Source organism: Tinamus guttatus, unplaced genomic scaffold (assembly GCF_059628265.1).
Source record: "Tinamus guttatus ecotype Peru unplaced genomic scaffold, ASM5962826v1 Tinamus_guttatus_pri_ptg000067l, whole genome shotgun sequence".
Taxonomy (NCBI): domain Eukaryota; kingdom Metazoa; phylum Chordata; class Aves; order Tinamiformes; family Tinamidae; genus Tinamus; species Tinamus guttatus.
In genome coordinates, this window is record NW_028288601.1 from 1,095,536 (window position 1) to 1,110,024 (window position 14,489).

General features: G+C 38.1%; 1 protein-coding gene across 1 annotated transcript in view; it reads right to left on the bottom strand.

Annotated features, from left to right (window-relative positions):
* RAPGEF5 (Rap guanine nucleotide exchange factor 5) overlaps positions 1-14,489 on the bottom strand; it is a 152,671-nt gene that overhangs the window by 30,024 nt on the left and 108,158 nt on the right. Inside the window, exons 12-14 of the mRNA XM_088519690.1 lie at positions 4,586-4,664; positions 2,351-2,495; positions 484-581 (exon numbers count right to left, since the gene is read on the bottom strand). Coding sequence (XP_088375816.1) covers positions 484-581; positions 2,351-2,495; positions 4,586-4,664 — 322 coding nt within the window. The remainder of the gene's footprint in view (positions 1-483; positions 582-2,350; positions 2,496-4,585; positions 4,665-14,489) is intronic.

The window sequence follows — 14,489 nt, forward strand, 5'->3', positions numbered from 1 at the left end:
TGGATAAACCACACAAAAACCCTGTCGCAAAAAAGTGCCAAGGAAATATGTTTTAAAAGTATCAAAATTAGTGGCAAAATCATAACACTGACGCATCCATCACAAAAGAGATTTGATTCTCAGTTCTGCAGACTATACAGAAAGAGATGTGGAAAGAGAGAGAACATGAGAACATGCACCATTTCAAGGGAGAGGCTACAAGGTCTGAGTCAAATTTTGCTAGCTTCTTCACAGACATATTGCTCTACTTGCAAGTCATCCTAACCAAAATTGATCAGAATGATTGCAGAACAATGTGATATTTCACAAATATCAGAGAAGATGGAGTAATCTAGCCTTACTTTAAAGATGACTTGTAAAAATGAATATACTAGCCTAATTGCTCATTTGTCACTCTTTACTGAATTATATCAGAGTGATGATAAGAATAAATAACACTCTAAAATAAAGAGAATCTTGACCACAGATATAATCAATACTTACTGACGACGATGCATTCCAAGTATCTTCTGAAATTCTTTCAGCTCCTTCTCAAGAATGGGATATTCATACACATCATCTAACACATTTCTGTATATTGTCTACAAAATAAAACAGTATCTGCAAACATCTGATAACTCAAAAATAAATGTCACATCAGCAGTCTAAATCAAACAAGGCACGAGCTTATTAAAATAAATTTCAGCATTATATTTGCACTAGATCTATAAATAAAGAATGTTCCTATTTGAATTTCCAGACTACTCAATGTCACTCATTAGTTTACAAACAGAAAGATTTAACATGGCACTTGTGGCTGCTATATAAAACCTGGCTTACCAGAAGGATAGATTCTCAAGCACAAGAACATATGATACCATTGTCACTTACCCCAAATGGTAACAACAGGCTAATTTGAACTCGACTAAAAATGAAGATATTTTTCCTTTACTTTGTGCATTTGCATGCATTTCAAAATGAGCAACATCTCTCAAAAACAAAAAGGAAGATACTCTTTTAAATCAATACACAAATAAACCTTTCCTTTTCTTTTTGGGGGAGGCATTTTCTCAGTATCATCAACTGGGAATCTATGTTCAGTGTAAATGCCAGCACCTCAGATAAAAGGTAAACAAACTATTGCTTTTGATGATGGAAACCATGGCAAATGTTTTCTCTCTGCCTTGCAGAATCTGCACATAGGTCCTTCTCTTCTCCTTCTGAGTAGACAAGCATCATATGTATGAGTTGCATCATCAGGTTTGCTTTAGCCAATTAACACTCTTGCACTCTATTTCAAGCTGACAGGTTATTTTCTGCACATATAACTTCAATCATTGATAATATTACCTCTGTTTAATATCACACAGCCATGTCAAGCACGATTTTCTATGTGCAAGAGTCACTCACTTTCAGAGGCAGAAAGATATGCACTGCAACAAGATACTCGCAATACCGTAAAACTAAACTCTTGGCTAGCATGATGTCCACTTCAGAGTATGACTCTATACACTTCGTATCTAACAGCAAAAATCTTAAGGCCTCTTCCTCTGCCCTTAAGTTCCTGGGCAACTTGCCCTCCTCCAAGAGGAAAGGAGAAGCTTTGGACCTCCAATTTTAGTTCAACATTTCTTCACTACGACTTGACTGAATGGCTGAAAAGGTCCTCAAGATCTCCCACTGAAGAAAAGGAGCAGCCTTTAGGACAGAACGATCTTGCACGTTATCCCAAAATATTTGCACCTAACAGTCTGAAGAAAAAAAAGCAGCCAGATGGATCTTCACACAATGATGACTTTACTATTTGCAAATTTACAAGTCAATTTAAAAAGCAACTTCAAAAAGATCATCAGGTCCATGTTTACAAACAAGGACAGACTTTTATTTACTAGAAGTGCATAAAGCTACCCAGTTGCCATGTGCACCTGACAAACATTGCAGAATAGAGTTTTGTGTTCCAGGTAAAATAGCACAAACAGGTACAAGGACCACAAAACCGTCATTTTGTCTATGCTCCTCTGGATACTGACTGTAGGCTCTGTTCTAGAAGAGAAGCCTGAATTTTCCAAGGTCTCTCTCTATCTGCATAGCTTTACTTCTGCCTGCCTGCATTCTCCCAATTTTCAGGACAACATGCAGTTTTCAAAGTTTCACATTTGAATGTAACGTTTTTTACTTAATATACTGACATAAGGGACTGTGTGTGCAAACTGACCATCTGCAAGACATTGGAGGAAGACTGAGATAAATCACTTTGCATCAAAGATTCCAAGAAGAAAATCTAAGTATGAGAAATTATGCCTTATTGAGCTTTGTAGACACAATGTTCTATTTAGACAATGCTGAAATGCATCAGGAAGGGTTACATTACCTTTAAAAATTGTTTTAAATGTTCATCTTCATGTAACCAGTCTTTGTAGAGGGAAGTCCATTGAGACACCAAATGCAAGACTTTTCGTTTCCTACAGGATACATCAGAGTCTTCTTCTTTACCTTGCTGGTTCTTAGCACAATAGGTACAGTAGGTTAAGGAACAAATGATATGGTGTCACTGAAATGTACAGATTAAGTGATGGAAAAGATTCTTTAACCATCTTTTATTCAGTTAATAAAAGATTGCTTCACTACACTGCTCCATTTGAAATGCTGTCTGGAGCTTCAGGAGATTCATCAACTTTTTGGAATGAAATGCTTGGTAATAGAAATACGAGTTCAACCTCTGTGCCAACAGGATTTTTTCCTTTTTAAATTAGAGAGACAAGTCTATAAAAGGAAAACTGAACTAAAAGGAATTATACAATGGTGAGTCATATCTTTTCTGCAAAATGGGGATGAACTCTTGTCCTACACACAGATGCAAGCGTCAATGTCTGGAAGAAGGACAATGCATCATTAACAACAACAAAAAAACGAGTAGAGGAAGCCGGTTTCTCTTTACCTGCACAAATTATGTCATCAGCATAAAAAACACTAACGAAAAAGGGTAAAATAATCCATTTCCAGCATTGTTCTATATGCATAAAGCAGAAGCATCAAATGACAAAATATTCCCACTTTATACATTGCTCCTGTCCTTTCTCTGGTGATGTTATTTTACACAGGAATTAAAAAAAAAACCAAACAAGTTAATGTTACAGGTACAAGTTAATTTAAATAATAGTCCATAGGTTATGGAAATAATTGGCAATACGAAAAATCTTCTATTTACAAAAGAGTTAGAATTATGTACTATTCCTCAGAATAAAAGAACAGTAACTGTAAAATGTTTATCCCTCATTTTTATTTTCACATATTTTTAAATGTATTACACAGATATAGGTATTCTAATAATTAATATATGGTCTGGGTAGGTTTTCACCTATCCAAGCTTTAACCTACTTTTAAAAGTTATTCTATAAATGTTATCACTAATATATAGCCTTATATACACAAATATACATATGGCTTTAAATGAAAGAAGCATTCATAAGATCTGCTTTGTTATTGTAAATTAGGCATCTGCTTCAATACATCTTTCAAAAATTCTTGTGCAGTAAGTATGCGCATACACAAACATGTATTTATGAAGACAGGAATAAAACTTTCTAGTAATGCACATACAACATTAATATTTGAGAATGGAAAATTGAGATCCTAAAATATAATATTTTCTACAAAAATAGAAAATATCTTTATTTGAGTAAGAAACTTAAGAATGTAGAGGAAACAACATTAATATATTATACACATTTTATTATGAGGTTGCATGGAGACAAAATTAATATACTAATTTTATATATTCAGACAGGAAGAACTTCTAAAAAGGGAGGCAAAGTACTGCATTCAACCAGTTCCCTTTACTTCTTATATTTTTCCATTGTAATAATTTTCTTCAGACATGTGATCACATAATATCACTCTGGATAACTGGACTGGAAGAGACCTTGAAAGATCAGGTATTCCATTTCCCTACTCTAAGAGACAATCAACTATACTTACATTATTTTTGGAATATATTTTAAGATTTCTCCATGAAAATCTCTAATATCAAAGATTCTATCATGTTTCAAGTAGTCTGCTCTAATGTTTCAATTTTCTACATAAAAAGTGTCCTAATATCTAACTTTACAACAATTTAATCTCAGAGCCTCTTCTCCTATCTATTCCCAATATGGGAACAGATTCTTTCCTTCTTTTCCAGGCACCTGAAGATCTGAAGACATCTACGGATTCCCCCCTTAGAATTCAGAATCCTAGTTCTTCCAATTCATGTTTGTACATCATATTGTCTAGAATGCTGATCATTCTCATTGCACTTTACTGTTTTTTTTTTTCCAATTCATTTACACATTTTTGGGGGGCTGATGCTAAAAAAAAACCCATAGAGTCGGCCCATCTCCTAGACATACCATAATGACCATTAGATAAGAGCTCTCCTTTTTCATTTTCACAGGCAACCTCAAAACTGTCACAGGCACTTTGTATTTCAATAACATCAATATGCAAAAAGTAGAGCTAATCCTCCCAGGCATGCAATTTACTACTTTTCATATAATAGGGCTTAAAAATACATAGATCTAAGTGTAATTGCAAGATGCCTGTGTATTCAGGAGTTAATAAAGGATATTGCCTCAGAAGTGCCTGGCACAAGTCATCGGTCGTCATGAAGACTGTGTATGTGAGAAGAAAATCATCCAGAAGAGTTTCTGTAGAGGAAGACAAAAAATCCCAGGGTACAATATATTAATGAGGTGAGAACAAGAGTATCTATTCTTGTTAGTCTGCATGGCAGGAATAGAAACTCTAAAAAAAAATTTGAGAATTCAAGTCCAAGTAATAAATTACTGATTTGAAAACTAAGGTTGTAGCAGTTCACAATATGTTGTCATAGAGGAAATGAGATCCTTATTAAACAAACATATCCCCTATGTTCAAAGAAAGCACAAGTGGGAATGTATGCAAAACAAGCCACAGCTCAGTAATTAATAAGTAAGAGTCCTTATCATAAACACTACGATCCTGCCTGGCTCTGCCAGAAAGTCCCAGCAAAGCAATCTTGCCACCAGCTTTGATAAATTGTTCTGGAAATGCAAATGCAATATTTTTAGAGAGATTATTTGAGACGTGAGAATAAACAAGGGGTTAAATCTTTCAGCTGATCTGTCTTGTAGACATCACTTTAAATGCTGAGAAGTTTTTACTAAGCTTTACTTATTTGCAAAAGCAATTTTTTTCTACTTTTGTCCATTCCTCCATCTGTATTTTGGCACTGCTATAACAGCAGACTGAAGACCCTTCCTGATTTAACATTTCTACCCACTGCAATTGGAGTATGCCAAGTTTTCAAGCAGAATGTATTGTCAATTCTGATTTCAATATAACTTCCTCATTCCCATCTCATATAATTTTAGGATTCTTCCAAACCTTTAGAGCATGCAATAGATACATGAAGGAGGACCAAAAGAATAGGATTCTTCTGGTCCTCCAAACATAACTACAGCTACATAACAGCAGAGTAAAGGTAAGACTCCACCAGACTTTTCCTGGAGGCATGCAGGAATTGGAGCAATGATCACAGAACGAAGGAAATGAAAATTTGCCTGGATAAAAGTGTAAAATTTCTGCTGTGTGGATGGCCAACCACTGGAACAGGTTGTTCAGATAGATTGCAACACGAGTTATCTTTAGAGTTTGCCTGGACCAGCCCTGGGCGACTGGATCTTTCCTAGAGTAGGGGTTACACCAGGTGGCCTTCAGGGGCTCCTTTCAACCTAAGTTATCTAGTAATTCTAAACTGAACAACAAATTTTAGTAAACTACTCATACATGTGATATGCAATCGAGGATTGCACTTCTATTCCAACAACACAATCTTCAGCTTTTTGTAAATGAACAGAAGAATTTTGTATCAGTCTTTTTAACCTGAGAATGTATTTTCTTCTGCAAAAATATGAGATTTTCTCTGCGATTTTCTTAGATATTTAATAGTTCCCATTCAGTATACTCCTTTGAATTCTAACAAATATACTGTATGTATATCCTTTAACAAGAGGACAGCCTTGCACCAGCTGTTTCACCAGGTGAGAAAAGGATTATGGACAGAGCCTGAAGGTTAACAGAAGTATGTCTGTTATATTGTAGAGCAAAAAATACTTCAGTGGTTTCTTCCTCAACTGTGACTTAAGTGGGGGATTTAAAACTGCGAAGACTGAATCATATCCCACATGAATAAGATAAAGCTGAGCCTTGCCTTCCATATTCTGGTCATCTCACTGTTTGTGTGTCACCTTCCCAATTAAAGTGGGTGCTGGTGTGTGTGCCTGAAACCAACAGCATGCCAGTAGCTTCACAAATTTTACCATGACCCTTCAGTTAAAGCTGCCTTGGACCATTCCAGCAAATTATTGATGCCACAACTATGGCACAGAATGATGAGAAGACTTCTTCCATATTTCATTCAAAGACAGATGTCATATCACATGGATGGATAGATAATGATATTCCATCCTATCAGCAAAGGATCCAAAATATTTTTGTTATCCTAGAAATATACATCATCACAGTAAAAATAAACTTAGCTAGATCTATGTATTCAGCACAGCTGGTCTCTAAAAAGATTCCTGATATGAAGATGTGCAGCTAAAACCCCGTGCTCAGAAATAAGGCCATTAAATTTGTTATATTTCATCAACATCGTTATTTAAAACTGGAAAGCATTATCTTTGTATATAAAGAATATATTGCCTCAGTAAATGAAAAACGTTATGAACGGCCTGTCTAAAAGGTCATCTACCCAAAGGCTGTTGCACAACCTTTGGAAGATACAATGAAGCTAACAGAGGTTTGACAAACTTTTATTTGGAAACTGCTGTTCTTGAAGTCAACAAACACATTTGATCTCTCCCGTGACCACCGTCCCCATTTTTCTCATAGAATAGGTCTTTTTAGTATTTCCAGCAAAGATGGAGAACAAAATGCATGCTAGCAGTTGAAAAAGAAGAAAATTACCTTTGGAAGATCACTCACTGTGCAAAAGTCTGTGATGCTATCTTTTAATTTCTCTTCTTTATGAATTTTTTATTTAATCATTTTCTTTTAGCCATCAATCTAATCTTTCTTTGTTCCTCCCAATTTTCCTTTATTTGGCTAAGCAATTATTACAAAGTATGCAGTTAGCTAACAGCTACAGATTATTTCATTTCAAAGACAATTTCAAGCATTTTAGAGCTTCATTAAGACATGCAACAGAAACAGTATGAGTGCAACGGGCTACTGCTCTTGCAGCTCTTTGGGGGCTGCCTTAGGCAGCAATCTCACCACAGCAAATGAATGCTCTCAATATCAGACTGTAAGCATAAAAGTAATGAAAAAGCAGGCACTATGCTTACTTGGTATTAAATAATCTATGGGCACCAACTTCTGCTGAGACAACTTCTCACAGGTTGTATGTGTCCCCTTTCCCCAGGTGAAATAAGGCAGCGTGGGCACCAACTTCCCCAGAAGCTTTTAGTGCCCCTCTTATGATCCTGCCACAGTATTGAAGTTCTTCTAGAAGGTACATTTGGGATGGGTGATGGATGGAAAGAGCAATAGCAGACATACAAGATACATGGGGTAATATAAGAGACAGAGGGTGTTCAGAGACTCATGAAGGGAACCTTTGTGCCAAGCTGTAACTAAAGGAAGCAGCAATACATCTGCGAGAGAAGCTGCAAGCACACTGGATAAATGTACTGCAGTGTACGGCAATGATAGCCAGCAACAACAACAAAAAGTTTCTCTGGCTTGGAAAGGACCCAGAGCCCCACAAAGAAAATCACATACTTGGATAAGCAACACACACTAGACTCCCATGGACTTCAGAAAGCCAGAGGAGTCCCTGGTGCTTTCGGTATGTCCTCTTTCCTTGCTAACCAAACCATTCCCTTTCTCTCTGAGAAAGCAATTCAACAAATGTTTACACAGCGTGGGAGCATATTTTTATATATCCATAATTTTAACTGGTGGACAGTAGAATGAGTTTCTCATGTGGGATTATAAAATAAATTTTATTTTTCTATTGTTTATCTTCTTTCTCTGCAAACCCTTCTCTGGATAGGGTATCAATTATTGAGCCTGAGAACAAAAATGAATATACAGCAATAGCCAAATAGTCTTCCACGACACACAGCTAGCAAAGCAGAACCATGCAGTACACCTTATGTTATCTCCACGTTTAAGAGCTGTGAATTGTTCTCAAATTTGGACATTTTTCTAAGCTAACAAAGCAGGACAAGGCATCAGGAGAGCATTCTTACGTGCATAACTTAAATCACTTGTTAAATACACACATAAAAGAGATTTAAGCCAAAGGGGAAGCACCTTGTCAAATGAAATAAAAGTCAAAATGTTTTTTATTAAATAAATCTGAGGATATTTTCTTATGAAAAAAAGATCAGTTTAGCTATAATATGGAATGAGGAAAGAAAGAGAAGCAGAGAAATACTGCTGTGTTACAGATAGATACACCTCTGTAACTTCTCACCTATTAATTTGCATGCCTATATATTTACACTAATATGCATGTGTTGCTACCAGAGTCTTAAGACCATCAGAGCTACAACAAAACTACATACATACTTATTTTATGAATGTTTAATAGATCAAAGATATTCAAAACACACCTGTTTTTCCATTGCTAATATTAGACTTTCAGTCCAGCTAAGCCAGATAAAACTGTTCGCAATGCCAGGTCTCAGAATCATTAAGCCCCTTTATACCCACAAGAAGACATAAGTTGAAGACAAACTCCACTTTGTCCTGGTTTTCTGATCATCTTGTTATGCACTGAATAGCTTTTGTTTTGCTACTTGTCTACCAACATAAAAACATTGATGAAACCAACTGGGATGGCTGAGATGAGGAGAATGATTCTTTTTCGTATCTGACTTCACAAAGCAATTTTCACATCCTATTCTTCTTACTCGATGCCATTTTATTTTCTTTCTTTTCCATTGATGCTGTCTCCTATTCAAACCATGCTAGCCTTTTTCTCGTTTTTCTTTATTTTTCATGTAATTACATGGTTTGCAAAAGGAATAGAGGAATATAACCATATTGATTCTGCATATGCAGCAAACGTGGAACCTTTACATTGTACATCTTTATCTGGAGACTGTCTCTGTCACGTATTGTTAGTTGGAGTGACGGTAATAATAATGAAATCTGTTAAACTACAAAGAACAACAACTCATCCATCTTCTTTGAAAATTTATCATCATTCTGAACCCAAATCTCTCACTTTGCACTGTACAAATCCATTGTGAATGGCTGTGCAAGAATTACAAAAAGATCTAAGGGTTTTAGACTTGCATTTTACACTAAATCGGATTATAAGAAAATTTAGATAAAGTACTAGAATGCAAGTCTTTTTTCACTCTATGCAAAGTAGGTATTCAGCTTTTCCTGAAGATTTGCTGGAGGAGGCTAAACCTATGTGGAGAATGCAAAAGGAAAAAAATGAAAAAAGGAAGATTACTCAAATAAGCAAGCCACTAGAATTCACAGTAAATTGTTAGGTTAAAACTACCCTCAATGCAATTTCTTAGTATCAGTTCAGAAACCCTTGCCACTTGTTTATAGGAGCAGTGGCCTTCATTAATGAATATGTGACAATTAAAGTAAGTAAGTGGGCAAAGACTCATGTCCTGAACTAAAAAACAATTACTCTCTAAACTCATTAGTTTCCAAGCCAAGGAAAACGCAATTACTCCTCAAACTCTCTCTCAATCTCAAAAACATACGAAAGAAGAAAATCCCAAGATCTTCATCGTGGAGCATGTAAATACTGCATATAATACTCCTGTGCAGCATGTAGGAAATCCAGCAGCAGAACTTGTGGAAGTGGCCCTCATGGGAATTTCTGAAACATCAATGCAAACTCTAAGTTCTACGCGATCATGAGAATTCTTCAGTGTTTTGGAAGATATTTTATGAGAGATACCACTTTAACTATTTGATTTGTATCACAGCACTTATTTTCCCCCTACAACTGCTAGAAGACACCTGGCTCAGCAGTTTGATTATGCAGTAATATCCTGCTGGTCAGAAGTTGTGCATTTTCCTCATGCTTTTTTATTGCAGAAAAATGGTGCGTGACTCACCCAAACCCTCGCCCTCACTTGGTTTCCTTCCTCAGTCTGAAGATACTGATAGCTTAGAATGACAATGGAAAGGTGTTCAAAGACAAGGAAAGTGAGATTCATCCCATCTGACTGGAAGCATCTACAAGTTAGGAGTTTCATTACCTAGACTCCCGCTAGTCTCTGGGGACAGCTTTTGAGATCTTAGGCAACTAGCGCATCTGGAAGTGTGTATCTTTTCCTATCATCCACTAGAAGCTTAATTTTTAAACACAGAAAGATCCCATCTCAAATACTGCTCTGCTAAATAACTTGATTTTCAGTCACAAATTTTGAACCAAATTTAGGGAAATAAAAGAACACCTTTTAAATATTTGTACCCACCACCCGCACACACTGCAAGACCCAGCTTGAATTTTGCAAACCTAACCACCATGCTGAGGCTCCTGGGTGCCTCTCTGTGACCAAGAAAAACTCTGAACCTGAGCTTGGGCCAGAGTCACACAACCACAGATGATGTAAGGAAAAGATCTGAACCTGCCCTTTAACTATTTGATACAGCTTTATCCACCTTTGGAGGATTCCTCCTTACTCCAGGAGGAACTGGGAGGAGGGAAAGTCTGCGGGTATTTTTGGAAGAGGCAGCATCGCCATGGAGAGCTTCTACTCTGTGTCCTCGATGTCAGTTCAGGATGTAGTAGGAGTCTGTGACTGCCACACATGGATCTGTCTGAGGGTTAAACTAGTATGGTACCCTCCCTTAGATCCTGGACAACAGGATCTTGGGATGTTTCAGGAAGAGAGATGCAGGAAACTCTGCAGTAGTCTTATGCAAGAAAATCTCCCTGCGTTGGGAGGTATCTTCTTGATATCTTAAAAACTAGCTCAACTTTTGTTATAGTAAGCATCACACCTAGTTTTCCTGGCCTTTATCATTCTTTCCTCAGCACCTCTTCCCTCCTGCCTTCAATACATACACCTATGCTTCACAGTATGCAACACGAGATCAACCACGTACAATCATACCAATGAGACTCCCAGGCTTATAGATTTATAGATTAGCACTTCAGGCCATTCTCAGACACTCACATCTTTTGTTTGTGGTTGTTTGCAAAGGAGACTTTACTATGTTGTGCAAAAATGATAAGCAGTTCCTCATCTGATCAGGTCAATATCTAGCATCAACCAGAGCCTGAATGACATAAATACAAATGTATTTTCAGTAACATAGTAACAAGAATTCTAAAACTTCTCAGTTACTTCATTTCCTATTCGTGATTATGGCAAACAGAGTGGGGAATGCCCATATGGTCACTCTTTTCTTACATATCAGTGCTGGTCATAATTTCAAATGAAAAAACACTGCTGACTTCAAAATCTGCTCTCTCAAAATTTTCCTGCATCATCCTTACCTTACAGAACCACCCACCAGATTTAGTGAGGCTTATTCTCAAGACCAGTATTTGAAAAAAGAAACAAATAGAACCAAAACAGGGAACTCCTTGGGGCTTATAGCTTCCAGCACGACTGAGAAGTGGGGCTCTGCAACACTAATGTACCTTGCGGCTTAACGGCATACACTGGAAGGATTTAAAAAAAAATACTCACAGATGAGGTTAGTAGTATTATAACTACCCAGAAATAGTTAAAATTTGCTTTTCTCACAATCACAGAAAAGCAGCCCTATGAGATGGGGGTGACAGCTGGGCAAACAGAAAGAGGAGATCCTTGTAAAACAGATGTTGATTACTGACTGTATTATAGGGAAGAGTCACTTTTTACCACTTTAAATAGTCACTTATTCAGTTTAAAATAAAATAGAAAAGGGTGACAGCAAAGCATTTTAAAGTTTTTCAGCCTCTCAGTGCTGAAAGCTCTTAAGCTTGATATATTTTTGTCACCCCTCTTACTCTTACTCATAAAAACGAGAAAAATTATAATCATGCCCTAAGGCAGAAACTGACAAATGTAGCTTTTTTACATGCAATACTATGCAATCCTTTGAAATCTTTCAGCAATGCAAATGCATGTCCAGCAAGTTGTAGCCAGTAATCAGAAGATTGCTTATTCTACAGAAACGGTGAAAGGAATTAAGGGTAACTATCTTTTCAGAACAGAAATTTCTCAATAATCTGTAATTCTCTAGTAATTTTCTAAAGATCTTGCGATGTCTCTAAATACAAGCAGCAAATGCAAACCAGTATCCTTAATCACTGATCTGGCTGATATTGGTCACATCCTACAAGGTGCCGAGTAGTCTTAAATTTCTGTTTAGTTCAGCAGATGGCAATGGCACTCAGGATCTTTCAGGATTAGCCCTTAAACCAAAATCAAATAGACTACAAATGCTATGGCACCATCTACACAGAATGAAGCAAAAAGTGAAAATTATGCAGAGAAAGAAAGGTCAATGGAAAAAAACATCAATATATAATTTGCTGCTAAAGTATTAAAAAATTATAGTAGTTATGTCATCTATTCCCTGAAGCACTGAGAAACCAATGCAAAAAAGAAATAACGAGCAAGTCGTTTATTTATGGCATTGGGACAGAAAAGGAAAATACATAAGGACAGGGTATTTAACCTGTACAGCCAGAAATTTATTAGAATACAAAAACCCAAACTTGGAATAATTTCTAAGGTCATCTCCCAGTGATTTCTTACAGCACTTTATCATCTGCAGGATGAATCAGAGGGTCTGTCTAGCGAGGTCAAAGACCCCTCTGAAGGTGCAGTCCAGTTGCTGCTATACATCTACTGCAGCAGTTTCATATTTTGTGTGAGGGACAAAAGGCCCCTGGAACTGCAGCCAGAAAGCAAATGTCAGACTTGTCTAGCTTTAACGAGGCACTGATTTTCCCACACAGAAGTCTGAATAGATTTTTTTTCTGCTGGTAGGACAGAGCCCTGGTGATTAAGGTGCAGCTACAATGCCCTAATGGTCTGGGTTTTCTGAAGCTAATGGACAAATCTATTATGCCCTATACATTCTGAAGCGTTAGAAATATTGCCTATAGCAGTCACTGTAAAATATTCCCACTTCCTGTTAAAGACGCCTTTGACTCCTGCCTTTGACACCCAGAGCACGGGGCACAGGGTGGCATCCAGGTGGGTTTTGATGATCTCCAGAGGAGACTCCACAATCTCTCTGGGCAGCCTGTCCCAGTGCTTTGTTACCCTCATAGCAAAGAAGTTTTTCCTCATATGGAGATTAAACTTCCTATGCTTCAACTTACACCCATTACCCCTTGACGTGTCAGTGGCCACTATGGAGAAGAATCTGGCCCCATCTTCCCATGTTCCAGGGCACTGTCACCCTCACAGTAAAGAAGTTCTTCCTCATATGGAGATGAAACTTTCTGTATTTCAACTTGCATGCTTTGTCCTGTCACTGGCCACAACCAAGAAGAGTTTGGTTCCATCCTCTCTACATTCTCCCCTCAGGTATTTGTACATGCTGGAAAGATCCCCTCTCAGCCTTCTCTTCCCCAGGCTAAACAGGCCCAGCTCACTCAGTCTTTCCTCATACGATAGATGCTCCAGTCCCTTAATCATCTTCATTGCTCTAAACACTTAAGCCCTGAACCTGAACACTTAAGCCCTCCGTACACTGAAACTTTAATTGACAGGAAAGGGAGATATTTTAAAGTAAACGCAGAGTGCTCACAGGAGCCCAGCTGCAGGAGGCAGACTGTCCTTGTTCACGCCAGGAGTCTTCCAAAACTAGAAAAAAATGCCCATCTTCCCTTCCCGATTGCTTTTAATAAGCCAGCCTGGCCAGGCTTGCCTGGAGCAGCAGGATGGAGGAGCAAAGATTAAACGGCTCCCTTTTATCTCGCAGCGCAGCCACCTTGCGAGGCACCAGGCAGAGCAGCAGCAGCAGAGCAGCAGCGGCAGCGCGGCTGAGCACAGACACAGGCTGCTGCCCCAGGCATCAGCTCGGGCAAGTGCACAGCGGGACTTTTCCTGCATCTGCATTTTCCAGGACCCTTGTCATCACCCTTACCAGCACCCAAAGAGATGCAGCCTTCCTTCAACAGCCTGAACCCCTCCATGGCACAACCTCCAGCAACACCACGACTGCTGCTGTCCCAGCAGGGCCATCAGGACCTTGCGCAGCACCAGCACACAGTCACCCTCAGCACCATGGCAATTCTAGATGCTGCAAGGGGCTCACAGCTGCTCAAGTCTTTTCCTGGATCCACCACCTCAGTGTGTCCTTGAGAAAGTTTGTTAGGGAAATTACAAAGCACAAGTGACGAGGACAGGCAGGACAGGCTGGCAGCCTCATGCCAGCCCTGACTGGCACAGGCTGGCCACACTTTGCAGCAATGGGGTCTCAATTTACTGTATTTTTTTCTTTGGATGAATTTTCCTTCTGCGATGGACTCCTACGTTACTATGACATTA